We start from the raw sequence: 14,161 nt of genomic DNA, 5'->3' as shown, positions 1-14,161 counted from the left end.
ACCTACACCAAGTTGCTTCTTCAGGATCAATCAAAGCTGAGCAGGCTGGAGTCAGAGGACAGGTACCCCAGCTGAGGGGCTGTGGGAAGAGGGAGAGATGGGGAGTGAGTACTGGCTGGGTAGAGGTGCAGCCATTGAACAGGATGACAGCGTGAATTTGATGAACAGTTTGGCGATGAGAACTGCTGGAGAGAGGGAGGACTCTCCAGTTTCCTCTTCCCAAACGACTCTGGCTTGTGTCAAGTTGATATAAAACTAACCAGCACAGATAGAGAACAAAAAACAATCTCCTCCCTGTTGTGTGAGACACAACACAGGTGATCACTTACCCAAGAAATGGAACTCACAATGGATCAAAGTAACAGCTGCAGTAATGTCCATCTTGGTAAACCAATGAGTTTTCACTAGGGTTACTAGCGGGAGTGTGGGTGAGGAGTTACAGGATCAGAGATGACAGGAAGACATGACCACAAAGCCACATGGTGACCCTCATGAAAGCGGCGACCCCGGAGCACTCTGAACAGCTCGCAGGCAGAGTGAATGGTCTAAGTCTCTCTGCTCTGCTCAGATAGTCAGTCTCCTCTTGCTTCTGTAGCTTTTTCCTCCTTGTATAAAGCTGGAGGGGGCAGAGGGGGTCTTCCAGAATCTTCCGAATTTATGCCTTTTCAGATGTGTAACCTTTTGTTAATCTTTTGAGTTTCACAAGACCCCTCCTGGAGAGGATGTTTCCATTGGCAGGAAAGGGCCTCACACACTTCCTCACTCGTTTACCAGCCCTTCCCCCTCCCTGTTCACCCTTCAGATCTAGTTGAAGACACTAATGCTCTGGTGCCCCTTCTCTCGCCACAGAATCTTCATGCTAAACACGCCTCCAAGTCAAATAATACTGCCAGTGTCTGTGTTAGTCAAGTTCAACAGAGCTCTCCAGAGCATTGTTGGTTAGGATTTGGCCTCAGACGAATGACTTCCATTTTTTCTTTAACAAATCTATCCTCATTTCAAAAGTAAATGATACTGCTAAGACACAGCACACTTCAAATTCAGATTTAACATCGGAAGAAACCAGAACACTTTCTCTTCAAGATGCTTTACATCTGCAGGACATAATTGGAAGGGTCATCTTGCTCATGTAACCAATACAACCCACTTTACCGCCTCTGACTCATTTGATTCTAAAGTTCTCTAATGCTTTAGTACTTCCCCACAAGGAAATTGGGTTTCCGAATATATTTAAAATCCGATAGGTTGACCCAGGGCCTTTAGTCTTTGGTTGGAAGCACCGCTGGAGATTCCGCGGTCACTACCACAGCATCATGGCCCTTCAGTTTGTCCTCAGCTTAGTATCAACCTCCAATGCTTTCCGCTGGTTACCACATAATAACCTTGTCTTTAGGGCCTTATTGATGTATTTACTTACTATTTATTTATTGAGACAGTATTTTACTATGTTCCCTCAGTTGATCTCAGACTTGGTCTCCCTCTCACCCCTACCTCAGCCCCCCAAGTGCTGGTATTGTAAAGGATCATCACTGTGCCTGGCTGCTCTACCTTAGCTCTTGACATCTATCATCCCCCTTATTGGTAACTCTGAGTTACTCAATGGCGGGTGTGCCGTTTGCTGGGCATAGGGATGCTTTTTTGCCTAAGGTATGCTTCACCAGATCTTCCTGGATCATGAGAGTGTGCCTGTGCTAGGAATCTGCTCATTCAATTCCCTCCCTCCCTCCCTCCCTTCCTTCTTTCCTTCCTTTCTTCCTCCCTTCCTTCCTTCGTTCCTTTCCCTAATGTCACTTCTCAGTGAGGTCATCTTCAATCACCTTTTACAGTGATAACCCTCTCACATTCCTGTCTCTGTTCCTCCCTGCTAATTATTGTATTCTAATTTACTCACTCACTCACTCACTCACTCACTCACTCACTCACTCACTCACTTCTATTGGTGAAATTATTAAGGCCACTCCACGTAGTTAAAAGGAGATTTATTTAATGGCGTAACTTACAAATTAAGGGATAGGTAGGTCGCGGGGTCTGGGGAAGGTGTATCACAGTCCAGCGGTGTTCTCTGGAGCTCTGCTTGGTCCACCTTCACTATCCAGGGTCCCGGAACGGAGAGAGCGCCCACCGATCCAGATCTCGGGTCCCCAGGCGCCTCCCTTCGCCCGGCCTTGTAGGCGTGACAGTTGCCGAAGTCTCAATGGGGGTTGGAACTTGCAGATCAAAGCTGGAATGGCTACCCACTACACACTTCCTCTTTCAAAACTTGACCTTTTAATGTGTCTTCCCTTTGCCATTACAATGCAAATTTTTTGATAAATTCCTGTGTGAGTGACCATGTTGAATTATTACTACACAGGATCTAGAATTTGATGTGTATTGATTTCTCAATACATATTGAATTACAAATGAGTGAATGTTATGAAGGTGGTAGGATAGTCATTGGTTAGGAGCCAGAGATCCATATTTTAATGTTTACATATTCCTATAATTAGAAACTCTTAAAGATTTCCTTTCTGCCTCTCTATGTCACCAACAAAATGGGCATATAATTCCTGTTCTACTGGTGGGACTTATGCAAAGATTTTGTTTGTTGGGTTTTTGAAAACAGGATCTTTTCTAGGCCAGGCTGACCTTCAACTCACTATGTAGTTAAGTATGACTTAGAATTGTCAGGCCCCTGCTTCCACCTCCTGGGTGCTGTGATTGCAGGTTTGTATCTCTACCTCTGGCGTATATAGTGCTGAAGATCAAATCCAAGGCACCATGAATGTTATGCAAGCACCCCACAGACTGAGCTGCATTGCCAACCCCCTTTGCAAGTCTGTCTTAGGCACCCTCTTCTGTGCGTGTGAGGGGATGCTTTTATTGTCTTGGTTACATCCAGTGCAGTGAGTCCTGGGATTTGTGCTCACTTTGCTACAAGCCACTCCCAAGAAGAGATTTGAATACAGTGTAGGGGTAATATAGTGTAGGCTCATTTCTGTGTTTCTTTGGGAACGCTTTAGTGGAGTCTTTGACTATCACTTAGAAGATCATGCATTTGAACTTGTAATAAGCTATTTAAAACTTGGAGAGTACAATAGTAACCCACTACAAGGGTCTGGTGTCTCACATTTGTCTGGTGGTGTGTGTTGATTTGGTATGCTGCATGCATTAGTTCATCTCACCCCCACTGACACACGGTGAGGAGGAGGGTGTGATGTCCCTTCAGAGATGAGAGAGAGTCGAGCCGAGCGATGCACGTCTGCAATCCCAACATGTGGAGGATAGCTTCAAGCTGGAGGCCAGCATGGGCTGCCCAGGGGCCAAGCCCATCCTTAAAAGCATTGAGGAACAAATCAAGCAAAAAACAAAACAACACACCTAGAGAAGCTGGCACCCCCAAAATCCAGCAGCTCCTCAAAGAGGACCTGGGGAGGGCTCATGTCTTTGCCTTTTTACTCTGAGTTCCTTAGCTCTGACAAAGACGATTTTCATTCTGTGGATGGTGTTTCTCATGGACGTGTTACTTTTTTTCAGACTGTTTATGACCAGTGGTTCATCACTCTTTTTAACATCGTTTACACATCACTACCTGTTTTAGCCATGGGGATTTTTGACCAGGTACGTTTTTTTTTTTCCCTATATTTGTTGCTTACTCTGTCTGTTGAGACTTTCAGCTATTGCCAGCTAGCTTTTAAGAAGAAGACCGATTCATGGGAAGATCCCTAGGAATGCAGTTTTTAAAAGAAGTGTTACATGGGTCACAAATCCTTCTGGGTCCCTTCCCTGCCTGCTGCTTCTCCAAAAAGGTTCTCCACCCAAGTTTGCCTTATCTGTTCTTAGGGATTCACATCTCACAGTGTTGATGTAAGGTTCTGAGAAGTCATGCATGAAGTCTTTTCTTTCATTTAAGTCCAGCATTTCTCAAATGTCTGTGATTATATCTTTTTAAAAATATAATAGTTTAAATTAAATTTTTGAGTGTAGTTGCTGTCTTTACTCTTTGGGCTCTTTGGCTTTTATTCTTTTGTCTCAGTTCTTCAGCTGAGTTGGGGGCCCACCACCCAGCTCCCATAAAACACACAGAGTCTTATTATTACTTATAAATGCAGGTCTTACTTAGCTTGGCTTGTTTCTAGTCAGCTTTTGTTTTGTTTTTGTTTTTTCGAGACAGGGTTTCTCTGTGTAGCTTTGTGTCTTTCCTGGAACTCACTTTGTAGCCCAGGAGGACCTTGAACTCACAGAGATCTGCCTGCCTCTGCCTCCCGAGTGCTGGGATTAAAGGAGTGTGCCACCACTGCCTGGCCTAGCGAGCTTTTCTTAACTAATTATCTTGTCTATCTTTCGCCTCTGGGCTTTTATCTTTCTCTATTTCTGTGTGACTTTTCTTTCTTTCTTACTCCATTGCTGGTTGTATGGCTGGGTGGCTGGCTCCTTCTTTTCTTGCTCCTTGATCTCTCTTCCTTCCTTATCCCTCTTTTTCTCCTTCTATTTATTCTCTCTGCCAGCTAGGCCCTCCTATCATTTCTCTTGCCTCACTATTGGCCATTCAGCTCTTTATTAGACCATCAGGTGTTTTAGACAGGCACAGTAACACAGCTTCATAGAGTTAAACAAATGCAACATAAAAGAATGCAACATATCTTTGCATCATTAAAACAAATGTTCTACAGCATAAACAAATGTGACACATCTTAAAATAATATTCCACAACATTTGAGACTTTCATAAACACATACAATGTGTTGTATCACACTCACTGTTCCCAACTCCTATTCCTAAGTCTTCTCAGATCTACCCCAACATCCCCACGGCCCCTCTTAACTTCACATCCTCCCTCTCTCTCTTTCAATGACCCACAAAGTCCAATTTATGCCACTTGTGTACACATGGATGCGAGGCCACCCACTGGAGCACGGTTTACCTTCCAGAGGCCATATTCTTAAAAATGACACTCCCTTCCCTGGTAGCTGTCAACTGCCACCATGAGCCCCTCTCCTATCCAGGCTAGAAAGGTGACTGGATTGATCTTGTACAGGAAACCACAGCCACTGTGAGTTCATGGGCACAGTGGCTGTGTCATGTCCAGAAGAAGCTGTTTTCTCCGCCATCCTCCACCCAGCCCTGACCTCTGGCTCTTGTATTATTTCTACCCACTCTTTTGTGACGTTCCCCGAGCTCTAGAGTGAGGGCATGTGATATAGATATCCCATTTATGGCTGAGTGACATTACAGACATTATTCTTTGTGCTTTGACCAGTTGTGAGTTTCTGTAGTAAGCACCATCCACTTCACAAAGAAGCCTCTCTCATGAGGTTTGGGAGTATTGACCCATAGGTGTAGAAATACATGTTTAGAGGTCAATTTGATACTGTGTCCATTTATCAAAATAAAAGTGGTAGGTTCACCCTCAGGGCTTGTGAGCTCACCAGCCATGGGTTCTTTTACAGATTTACTGTAGCAAGCATGAGTTGCTTCCTGTGGACCAGGGCTTATCCGATCAGGAAGCGTTTGGTTACTTTTATAACATATGTACCCCTGTTACACCCATGGATGTATCTTGCCAGGTTGATTGTCATTGTAGCTTTAGGGTTTCACAGCTGGATAAAATTTTTGATGACTTTTCTCCTTCGGTGCCCTGCATAGCACCTTCTGGAGATGTGAGAGCTAGCCTGCAGAGGGAGATTGTCCTGGGAACCAGCTTGATTTCTCCATGTCCTGTGACCAAGCTGTGTGGTGTCTTCAGCAATAGAATCTCACCAACAAGGTCTGCTGGGCAACCAGGGGCAATGACAATGTTTTATTATTATTGTGAGCTTCTCCAGAAGACCCCTGGCCAACAATTCAATGGGAGGTATCCCACACCTACTACTTGGAATTTTATTTGCCAATGTATGGCTTCTGGGAGAAGTATTATTTCCTAAGAAGGGTCTCTCTGTGTCTGTCTGTCTGTTTCTCTCTCTCTCTCTCTCTCTCTCTCTCTCTCTCTCTCTCTCTCTAAAGCTTGTAAATAGTAGGTTTCTACATGGCTTTTAAAAACATCCTTAATGTTAGTCATCCCTCGTCCCACCCTCTCCTCTATCCTCCCTCCCACCCCTCCCCTACTTAGATCTTCCTTTCCATTATTCTGTGTTTCCCCCTTACATTGTTGTATTTCATTATCCTCCTTCCTTAAGATCTTTCCTTTTCCACCAATGGCCCCTCTCCAGTTTCCTGGCTTCAACAGGTATTATCCATTTACAGTTTTCTATTGAGAATTCTCTGTTCAGATCCATAGCTCATGCTATTTCTTTTCTTGAAATGTATGTATATTCTAGACCAGGAGGTCTCAACCTGTGAGTCATAATCCCTTTGGGGGTGGCCAAACAACTCTTCCACAGAGGTTGCCCAAGACCATTGAAAAACACAGATATTCACATTATAATTCATAAGTAGCAAAACTACAGTTATGAAGTAGCAACAAAAATAATTTTATGGTTGGGGGTCACCATAGTATGAGGAACTGTATTAAAGTGTCAAAGCAGGGCCAGGAAGTGGTGCACACGCCTTTAATCCCAGCACTTGGGAGGCAGAGCCAGGTGGATCTCTGTGAGTTCAAGGCCAGCCTGGTCTACAGAGCGAGATCCAGAACAGGCACCAAAACTACACAGAGAAACCCTGTCTTGAAAAACAAAACAAACTAACAAAAAGAAGTGTCACAGCATTAGGAAGGTTGAGAACCTCTGTTCTAGACCCTAACCCTCTGTCCTGTGTGTAGCTGGTGAATTTTCTCCCGTTCTATAGGTTCTCTTTTTACTTGATTAACAGTTTTCTTTGGTGAACAAAAACATTTTCATTTAATGAAATCCTACTCATTAGTTGTTGATCCTATTTCCTGAGTGACCAGGGTCAGATTCAGAAGATCCTTAACTGAGCCTGTATCCTGACATATACCCCTTACTCTTTCCTGTAGAAGTTTTGGAGTCCATGATTTATTTGGAGTTGATTTTTTTTTTTTTGCATAGTGAGATATACATTTTGAGTTTCATTCTTTTCCATGTAGCTTTCAAATTCCCCAAATACTATTTGTTTAAGATGCTGTGTTTTCTCATCCTGAGTGAGGTAACCCAGACTCAGAAAGACAAACATGGTATGTACTCACTCATAGCAGGATACTAGACATGAAACAAGGATGACTTGTCTGCTACTCACATCACCAGGGAGGCTACCTGGAAAACAGGACCCCAAGAAAGACACAGGGATCGCCCAATGACAGAGAAAGGGAATGAGATCTACATGAACAGCCTGGACATGAGTGGGGGTAATGAAAGTCGAGGGTTGAGGGAAAGAGAGCTTGGGGGAGCGGGAGATCCCAGCTGGATCAACAACAGAGAGGGAGAACAAGGAATAGGAGACCATGGTAAATGAAGACCACATGAGAATAGGAAGAAGCAAAGTGCTAGAGAGGCCCACAGAAATCCACAAAGATACCCACACAACAGACTGCTGGCAATGGTCGAGAGACAGCCCGAACTGACCTACTCTGGTGATGGGATGGCCAAACACCCTAATTGTTGTGCTAGAAACCTCATCCAACTACTGAGGGATCTGGATGCAGAGATCCATGACTAGGCCCCGGGTGGATCTCTGGGAGTCCAATTAGCGAGAATGAGGAGGGTTTATATGAGTGAGAATTGTTGAGACCAAGGTTGGATAAAGCACAGGGACAAATAGCCAAATGAATGGAAACACATGAACTATGAACCAATGGCTGAGGGGTCCCCACTGGATCAGGCCCTCTGAATGGGTGAGACAGTTGATTGGCTTGATCTGTTTGGGAGGCATCCAGGCAGTGGGACCAGATCTTGTGCTCATTGCATGAGTTGGCTGTTTGAAACCCGGGGCCTATGCAGGATTGTTTGGCTCGGCCTGGGAGGAGGTGACTAGACCTACCTGGACTGAGTCTACCAGGTTGACCTCAGTCTGTGGGGAAGGCTTTGCCCTGGAGGAGATGGGAATGGGGGGGGGGGTTGGGGGGAAGGTGAGGGGCACGGGAGGGGGGAGAACAAGGGAATCCGTGGCTGATATGTAGAACTGAATTGTATTGCAAAATAAATTAAAAAAATAAATTAAAAAAAAACGAAAAAAAAAAGATGCTGTGTTTTCTATAGTGTGTATTTTTGTCATCTTTAGTAAACAAATCAGGTGGATCTAGGTATGTGGACTTATATCTTGGGCTTCCATTTTATTCCACTAATTAATGTGATTGGGTTTTGTGCCAATACCATGTTGTTTTAACACCACAGCTCTAAGTTAAAATGAGGAATGGTAATGCTTCCAGCATTGACTTCATTGTTCCAGATGACCCTAGCTATCTTGAATCTTTTGTGCTTCCATATTAATTCTAATTTTTTCAGTTCATGAATATGGGAGGTCTGTCCGTCTTCTGTGTCTTCTTCAGTTTCTTTCTTTGGTGATTTAAAGTTTTTCATTGTACAGGTCTCTCACTTTGTTATGTAATTATATCTTTCCTTTTTTTTTTCTTTTTTTCCATTAAATGTTAGAGCACAGATTCTCTAGCTTTCTCCATCCCTAATCAGGTCACAACAACCCTACAGTCTATCAAAGAGTTGACAAGATACTTCTGTGACTCTTAAGATCACACACACTTGGCAGGAAAAAAAGGCCAGCTTTTCTCCTTTGCTGGCCAGGACAAAGGAAACTTTAAACGTCTGTCTCCCAAATAATGTGGTATGGAAATTCCTGCCATCCCTTGAGAGTCTATAGTAGTGAAAAAAAAATCTCAGGAGACTTGAAGGCTTCTCGTTCAGCTTCCCATCATGCTAAACATGGTGGATGAATGAGAATGAGCACATGACTACTCTAAGGCATGGTTGAGGAGAAGGATTTTATTGTACATATAAGGGAGAGAACAGTCAGAGGCGTATGAAAGAATCCAGACTGAACTGGGCCATAAGAGTGGAGGTGGAGGGGGTGAGAGAGGAAGAGAGAGAGAGAGAGAGAGAGAGAGAGAGAGAGAGAGAGACAGAGAGAGAGAGAGACAGAGAGAGAGAGAGAGAGAGAGAGAGAGAGAGTGGACCAAGAGAGGACACCAAGAGAGTGCATGGCTGAAGTGGCAGGTTTATACAGAAATGGGAAGTTGTGGGAAAGGAAGCAAAGCCCTTGGGATGGAGAATTACAAGGTAGGGGACAAGGTGAGAAGTTCTGGGAGGAGCCACAGGTACTGAGTGAGCCTTGTCCTGGGTTTTTTTTTTGACCTGACGGTGGCTATATGTCCCAATGCTCCCCTACTTCAAGCCCTGTCATTTCCTCCTCCCTTCATAGTTAACAAGGTTCTTTCTTCTAACAAACCTTATTCTGGAGGGTTCTTCACTTCAAGTCCTTTTGTGAACCTGTTGTTCTGGCTTCAGACATTAAAATGTATCAGAATTAGTGCCTCTGAGATCATGTGCAGGGAAATGCTGTGTTAGCTTCTGGGGCTTGTAGAGAACTTTGCAGGGCTAAGGAAAAATGAAGGGATGGGGTGGTGCATAAAATATCAGCATTGTACAGTGAACCCTCCTTGGCCAGCACAGAGCAGAAAGAGCTCCAGGGCACTGAATGGCCCGTCTAAGAGAGGTGAGCACACACAACCCCTCAGTCATGGGGAGACGGAACACAGACTTTTATTTAGTGTTTATGTGTGTGAGACAGGAGAATGGGGAGGAATCCATTCTAAGAATGGTGCTTCACGGCCTACTCTGGTTTGGAACATACTTCCTGGCAAGGAAGGAAGTCTGGCTGCCTGTGGGGAAGTAGAAGCCTAGCCAGTAGAGTTTCCATGGCACAATTAAAATGTATTACTTTTAAAATGTTTTTTTTTTAAGTATTTTTGAGACCAGATTCTCTCCAATCTGTTATTAGACCTGTTTACTAGACTTCGTTTTCTGGCTCAAAGCTATCTATTGCACAACACACGTCTTCGTACTGTGAGGTCACTCCCTTCTCCCGTTCTGTCTGCTTTGGAGTTGGTTCTGAGTCTCCTGTCCATATGTAAAAAGGGCATCTGCACAAAGTACTGAACTTCAAAAGACCTTAGATGTAAAGGATTAAGCACAAGCTCTTCCAAGTGCTGATGTTTACAACTGTTTCTTTTCTTGGTGCTTTGTAGCTGCCCACAATGTGGAATCAAATAGTAAAAATAAAGCAGTTCTGGGAATAAAAAAAAAAAAAACCAGCAAAAAACCAAAAACAGTTATTGTGCAATTTGAAAAAAGCAAAGCAAAACAAAACGAAACACAATAAGCCTCCTTATTGTCATCAAGTTGAATGTCTGTTCCTTTCCTTTCTTCCCTGACCCTTAAGCTGATGGCAGAGTCATGGATGCTGGCTACAAAAGGCCACAGGGATCATCTCTGGTGTCACTTATTATGTGAAAGGAAGCCAGCCCTGGGGGTTCTAGTCACTGAGCGATCAGCCAATAAGTGGCAGAATTAAGACCACCCCAAGCTTACTTGAGTCTGGGCAGCTACATTTTACTATCCTTGTTATTTATCATCACCATCGTTTTATTAATGTTTTGTGTGAGCATAGGTTTTTTATTTTTTACTTTTGAAGATTTATTTATTATATGGTGTTCTGTCTGCATGTATGCCTGCAGGCCAGAAGAGGGCGCCAGATCTCAGTACAGATGGTTGTGAGCCACCATGTGGTTGCTGGGAATTGAACTCAGGACCTCTGGACGAGCAGCCAGTGCTCTTAACTACTGAGCCATCTCTCCAACCCTAGCATAGGTTATTGACTACTTAATATGGGGCAAGGACCCTGCAGAAACATCTTAGTCATGACAGTGGTTTTCTGTGTGGGAGGTATTACTGTTTGCATTTCTGCAGATGAAGAAAGCAAGACTTGGTTTAAGTACAAGGCTACACACTGTCAAAACCTGTTACCAGACCTTCGGTTCATCCCTGTGTGGTCTCAAAGCCTGTGACTATAACTATACCAGTCACCGCACTAGAAGAAAGTACACTCGCATCTGACAGCGTCTCCAGGGAGGACTTCTCAAAGAGAACATGTCAGGATTCATGGAATCCTCCTCTTGGCAGTCTGGGCCAGTCTACAAGGATGAAGGGAATTAGAATCCCCTAGAATTTACCATCTGGTAGGTAGGTTCTTCTGGGAATAAAAGCAAGATAATGTCTTATTCTAGCCCAGTGAGTAGTAGGTAATAGGGCATGCTTACAACGACTTTGTCTATTTCTAGGGATAAGGAATACAGGGTCTCCCTGACTCTTCTCTGAAATTATACTCTGTTTACAGGATGTGAGTGACCAGACCAGCATGGACTGTCCCCAGCTCTATGAACCTGGACAACTGAATCTACTTTTTAACAAGCGTAGATTTTTCATCTGTGTGGCACATGGAATCTACACTTCCTTAGCGCTTTTCTTCATTCCCTATGGGTCCTTTTACAACGTGGCTGGAGAAGATGGGCAACACATTGCTGACTATCAGTCCTTTGCAGTTACCATGGCCACATCTTTGGTCATTGTGGTCAGTGTACAGGTAACCCTGTTCCTTAAAGCACCTCTGCCTTGATGTGAGAGGTTCAACATAGGTTAAAGTTCACTGTCAGGTGATTCCGCTTGGTAAGGTGCCAGGCAGGGAATAACCTTAAGAGAGTACAAGGAATTCCCTTTGTTTGTGTGTAGGCATATGCATTTGTGTGTAGGTCCTATTGCCTTTGTCCATGCTCGAGGAGGCCAGAGCCTGATATAAGGATGTCTTCCTCAATCATTTCTCTACCTTATTTTGGGGGATAGGGTATTTCACCAAACCTGAAGCTCATCATTTCAGCTAGACTGGCTATCAGCCGAGCCCCTGTGGTCTGCCATCTCTGACCACCCAGCACCGGGGATACAGGTGTGTGTGTTGCCATGCCTAGGATCTTACGTAAGTGCTAGGGATAAACTCAGGTCCTCCTGCATGCACAGCAAGTCTTTAGTCACTGGGCCATTGATCCAGCCCCAGAATTTTCTTTTTAATTGTGCATTTTGAAATGAAAGAAATAATCTTTAATAAATAATAAGATGTGCTAAATTAGTATTAGGAGTTTACAACCTTCATGTTTGTAGACATATAGCAATCACTTATTTGGGTTGGGTATTATATATAAAGAGAAATGATTAAGAGTTGGAGGTATAGCTCAGTGGTAGAGTGATTGTCTAGTATGCTCAAGGCCATGGGTTCAAGGCCCAGTACTGAAAAAACAGGTCTAACAGAGTGACACATCCCAGCATTAAGAGGCTGTAGCAGGAGGATTGCTCAAGGACAGGCTACAGTGTGAGACCCTGTGTCAAAATAAAAAGTCATACTACTGTTCCTTTCTTGAGAAGACGCATTTCCAAGGATAACAAAAGTTTCCTATAATTTCAGACGTAATAAGTCCCAGGTTCTAAAGTGAGAACTAGAACTTATTTGGTAATGCATTTTTAAAAATCACTCAAGAGATTCAGTGCTCTGTTCAAATGGCATGTTAAGAAGACACTCTGACGGGGGAGCTCTTGTGTTCCGAGTTGTGCTTTGGTTTGTTTTCTGGTGCAGTTGTGTTAGGTGCTCATGAGTTAGAGTTCACACACACTTCTGGTCCATTAATACCTGTAGCACCGGACTGATGTGGTGGGCGATACAACCTCTGTGTTATTTTGTTTTTGGTTATTGAGTGAACTATTAAGAATCAGATGATCTCTTTGTCACAAGTTCCAGTCATACACGACCATTTCTTGAGTATTGAGTGAATGAGGGAGATGATAAAAGGGATTTTCTCCCTACTGATCCTATCATAAAAAGAGCTTGTCAGGGTGTGCCCAACCATTAGAAAAGAATAATTAAAAATGACTTGCTTTTCCAGATTATATCTACAGTCTTCAGACATATCTATGGCCAGTTTACAAACAGCCTGAGAAGCAGTTCCCTATGCTGAACCTGGGACAACAACAGATTCAGCCATGTGCTATGGTCTCCTGTGAAATTCAGAAGCCTTTAAAAGCAAGGCCCTGCAGGGGAGCCCCACACAGAACTTGGGCCATAAGTGAACACAGAGTAAATCTGGAAAGAGCAGAAAAGTACAGAGAAAAGTTAAAATTCACCCACAGTCCCACACTACTGTTAACATGGCAAAAATAGTAGAAATCAATTTTGTGTGATTTTATCATTTTTTCCCACTGATCTTTGTTCATGAGTATGTATCTTGTTTTGAGATTATTCTCTGAAATGTCCTTTTCGTGGCTATAATACTTCAGCATATGAACATGCCATAACTTATCAACCAGGACAGTGTTAGATTGCTTCTACCATTTTCACTATGAAAAACAACACAGTGGTGAATTTTCACACGCCGAATTCTCAATGCTTCTTTATCGCCTTAAAGTATACTCTTTATTGGTATCTCATTTGTTTGTTGGTTTGAGAGAGGGTCTCACTGTCTGTCCTGGAACTCACAATATAGACCAGGATGGCTCCTAATTCACAGAGACCCACCTGCCTCAGCCTCCCAGGTTCTGGGATTAAAGGCATGTGCCACCATGCTCAGCCAGATGCTATTCTTAAAAGGAGTATTCTGGGTCCAAGGATATATGGAAGTTTGATGTTTCTTTTTTTAAAAACTTGTTGCAAAACATCTTCCCAAATAGATTATTTTCAGCAGGTGAGTATAAAATACCCTTCTCAGCCAGGCCTACATGGATAAGAGATCATTACTCTGATCACAACGTTAAGTCCATAGCCTCTGAGTACCTGGGAAATAATTGATGTGCATTGAAAAGTCTTTATTAAGTTTGTGATTTAAGCAAGAATAATTAAAAAAATTTTTTTTGCTTTTGAAATAATTATAGATTTGCAAACGAGTTGACACTGTAGTTCCTGTATCTGCTCAACCTGCCTTGTTAAGACCACACAAAACCATGATGGCACTTATGAAAATCAGGAGAAATTAGCATGGATACAGTTTTGTTACCTAAACTATAGGCATGGCTCAGACTTCCCTAGCTTTTCTGTTAGTAACTTTTCTGTATTCCAGTGACCAGCACAGGGTTCCACAGGGCACTTCGCTGTCGTGTTGCCACAGTCTTTGACTTCTGATGGCTCTGTGGTCTTTCTTCATCTGTAAAAAACGTTGAAGAACAGCGGTCAGATAGTTTGTAAA

General features: G+C 43.3%; 1 protein-coding gene across 1 annotated transcript in view; it reads left to right on the top strand.

The window, feature by feature from the left end:
* Atp8b4 (ATPase phospholipid transporting 8B4 (putative)) overlaps positions 1 to 14,161 on the top strand; it is a 237,398-nt gene that overhangs the window by 213,054 nt on the left and 10,183 nt on the right. Inside the window, exons 25-26 of the mRNA XM_052723786.1 lie at positions 3,517 to 3,600; positions 11,278 to 11,523. Of these exons, the coding sequence (XP_052579746.1) occupies positions 3,517 to 3,600; positions 11,278 to 11,523 (330 nt within the window). The remainder of the gene's footprint in view (positions 1 to 3,516; positions 3,601 to 11,277; positions 11,524 to 14,161) is intronic.

This window comes from Peromyscus californicus, unplaced genomic scaffold (assembly GCF_007827085.1).
Source record: "Peromyscus californicus insignis strain IS unplaced genomic scaffold, ASM782708v3 Scaffold_7__1_contigs__length_154581171, whole genome shotgun sequence".
In the NCBI taxonomy this organism is placed as follows: Eukaryota; Metazoa; Chordata; class Mammalia; order Rodentia; family Cricetidae; genus Peromyscus; species Peromyscus californicus.
The sequence above is the reverse complement of the archived record's forward strand: the minus strand, read 5'-3'. Positions and strand labels throughout refer to the sequence as shown.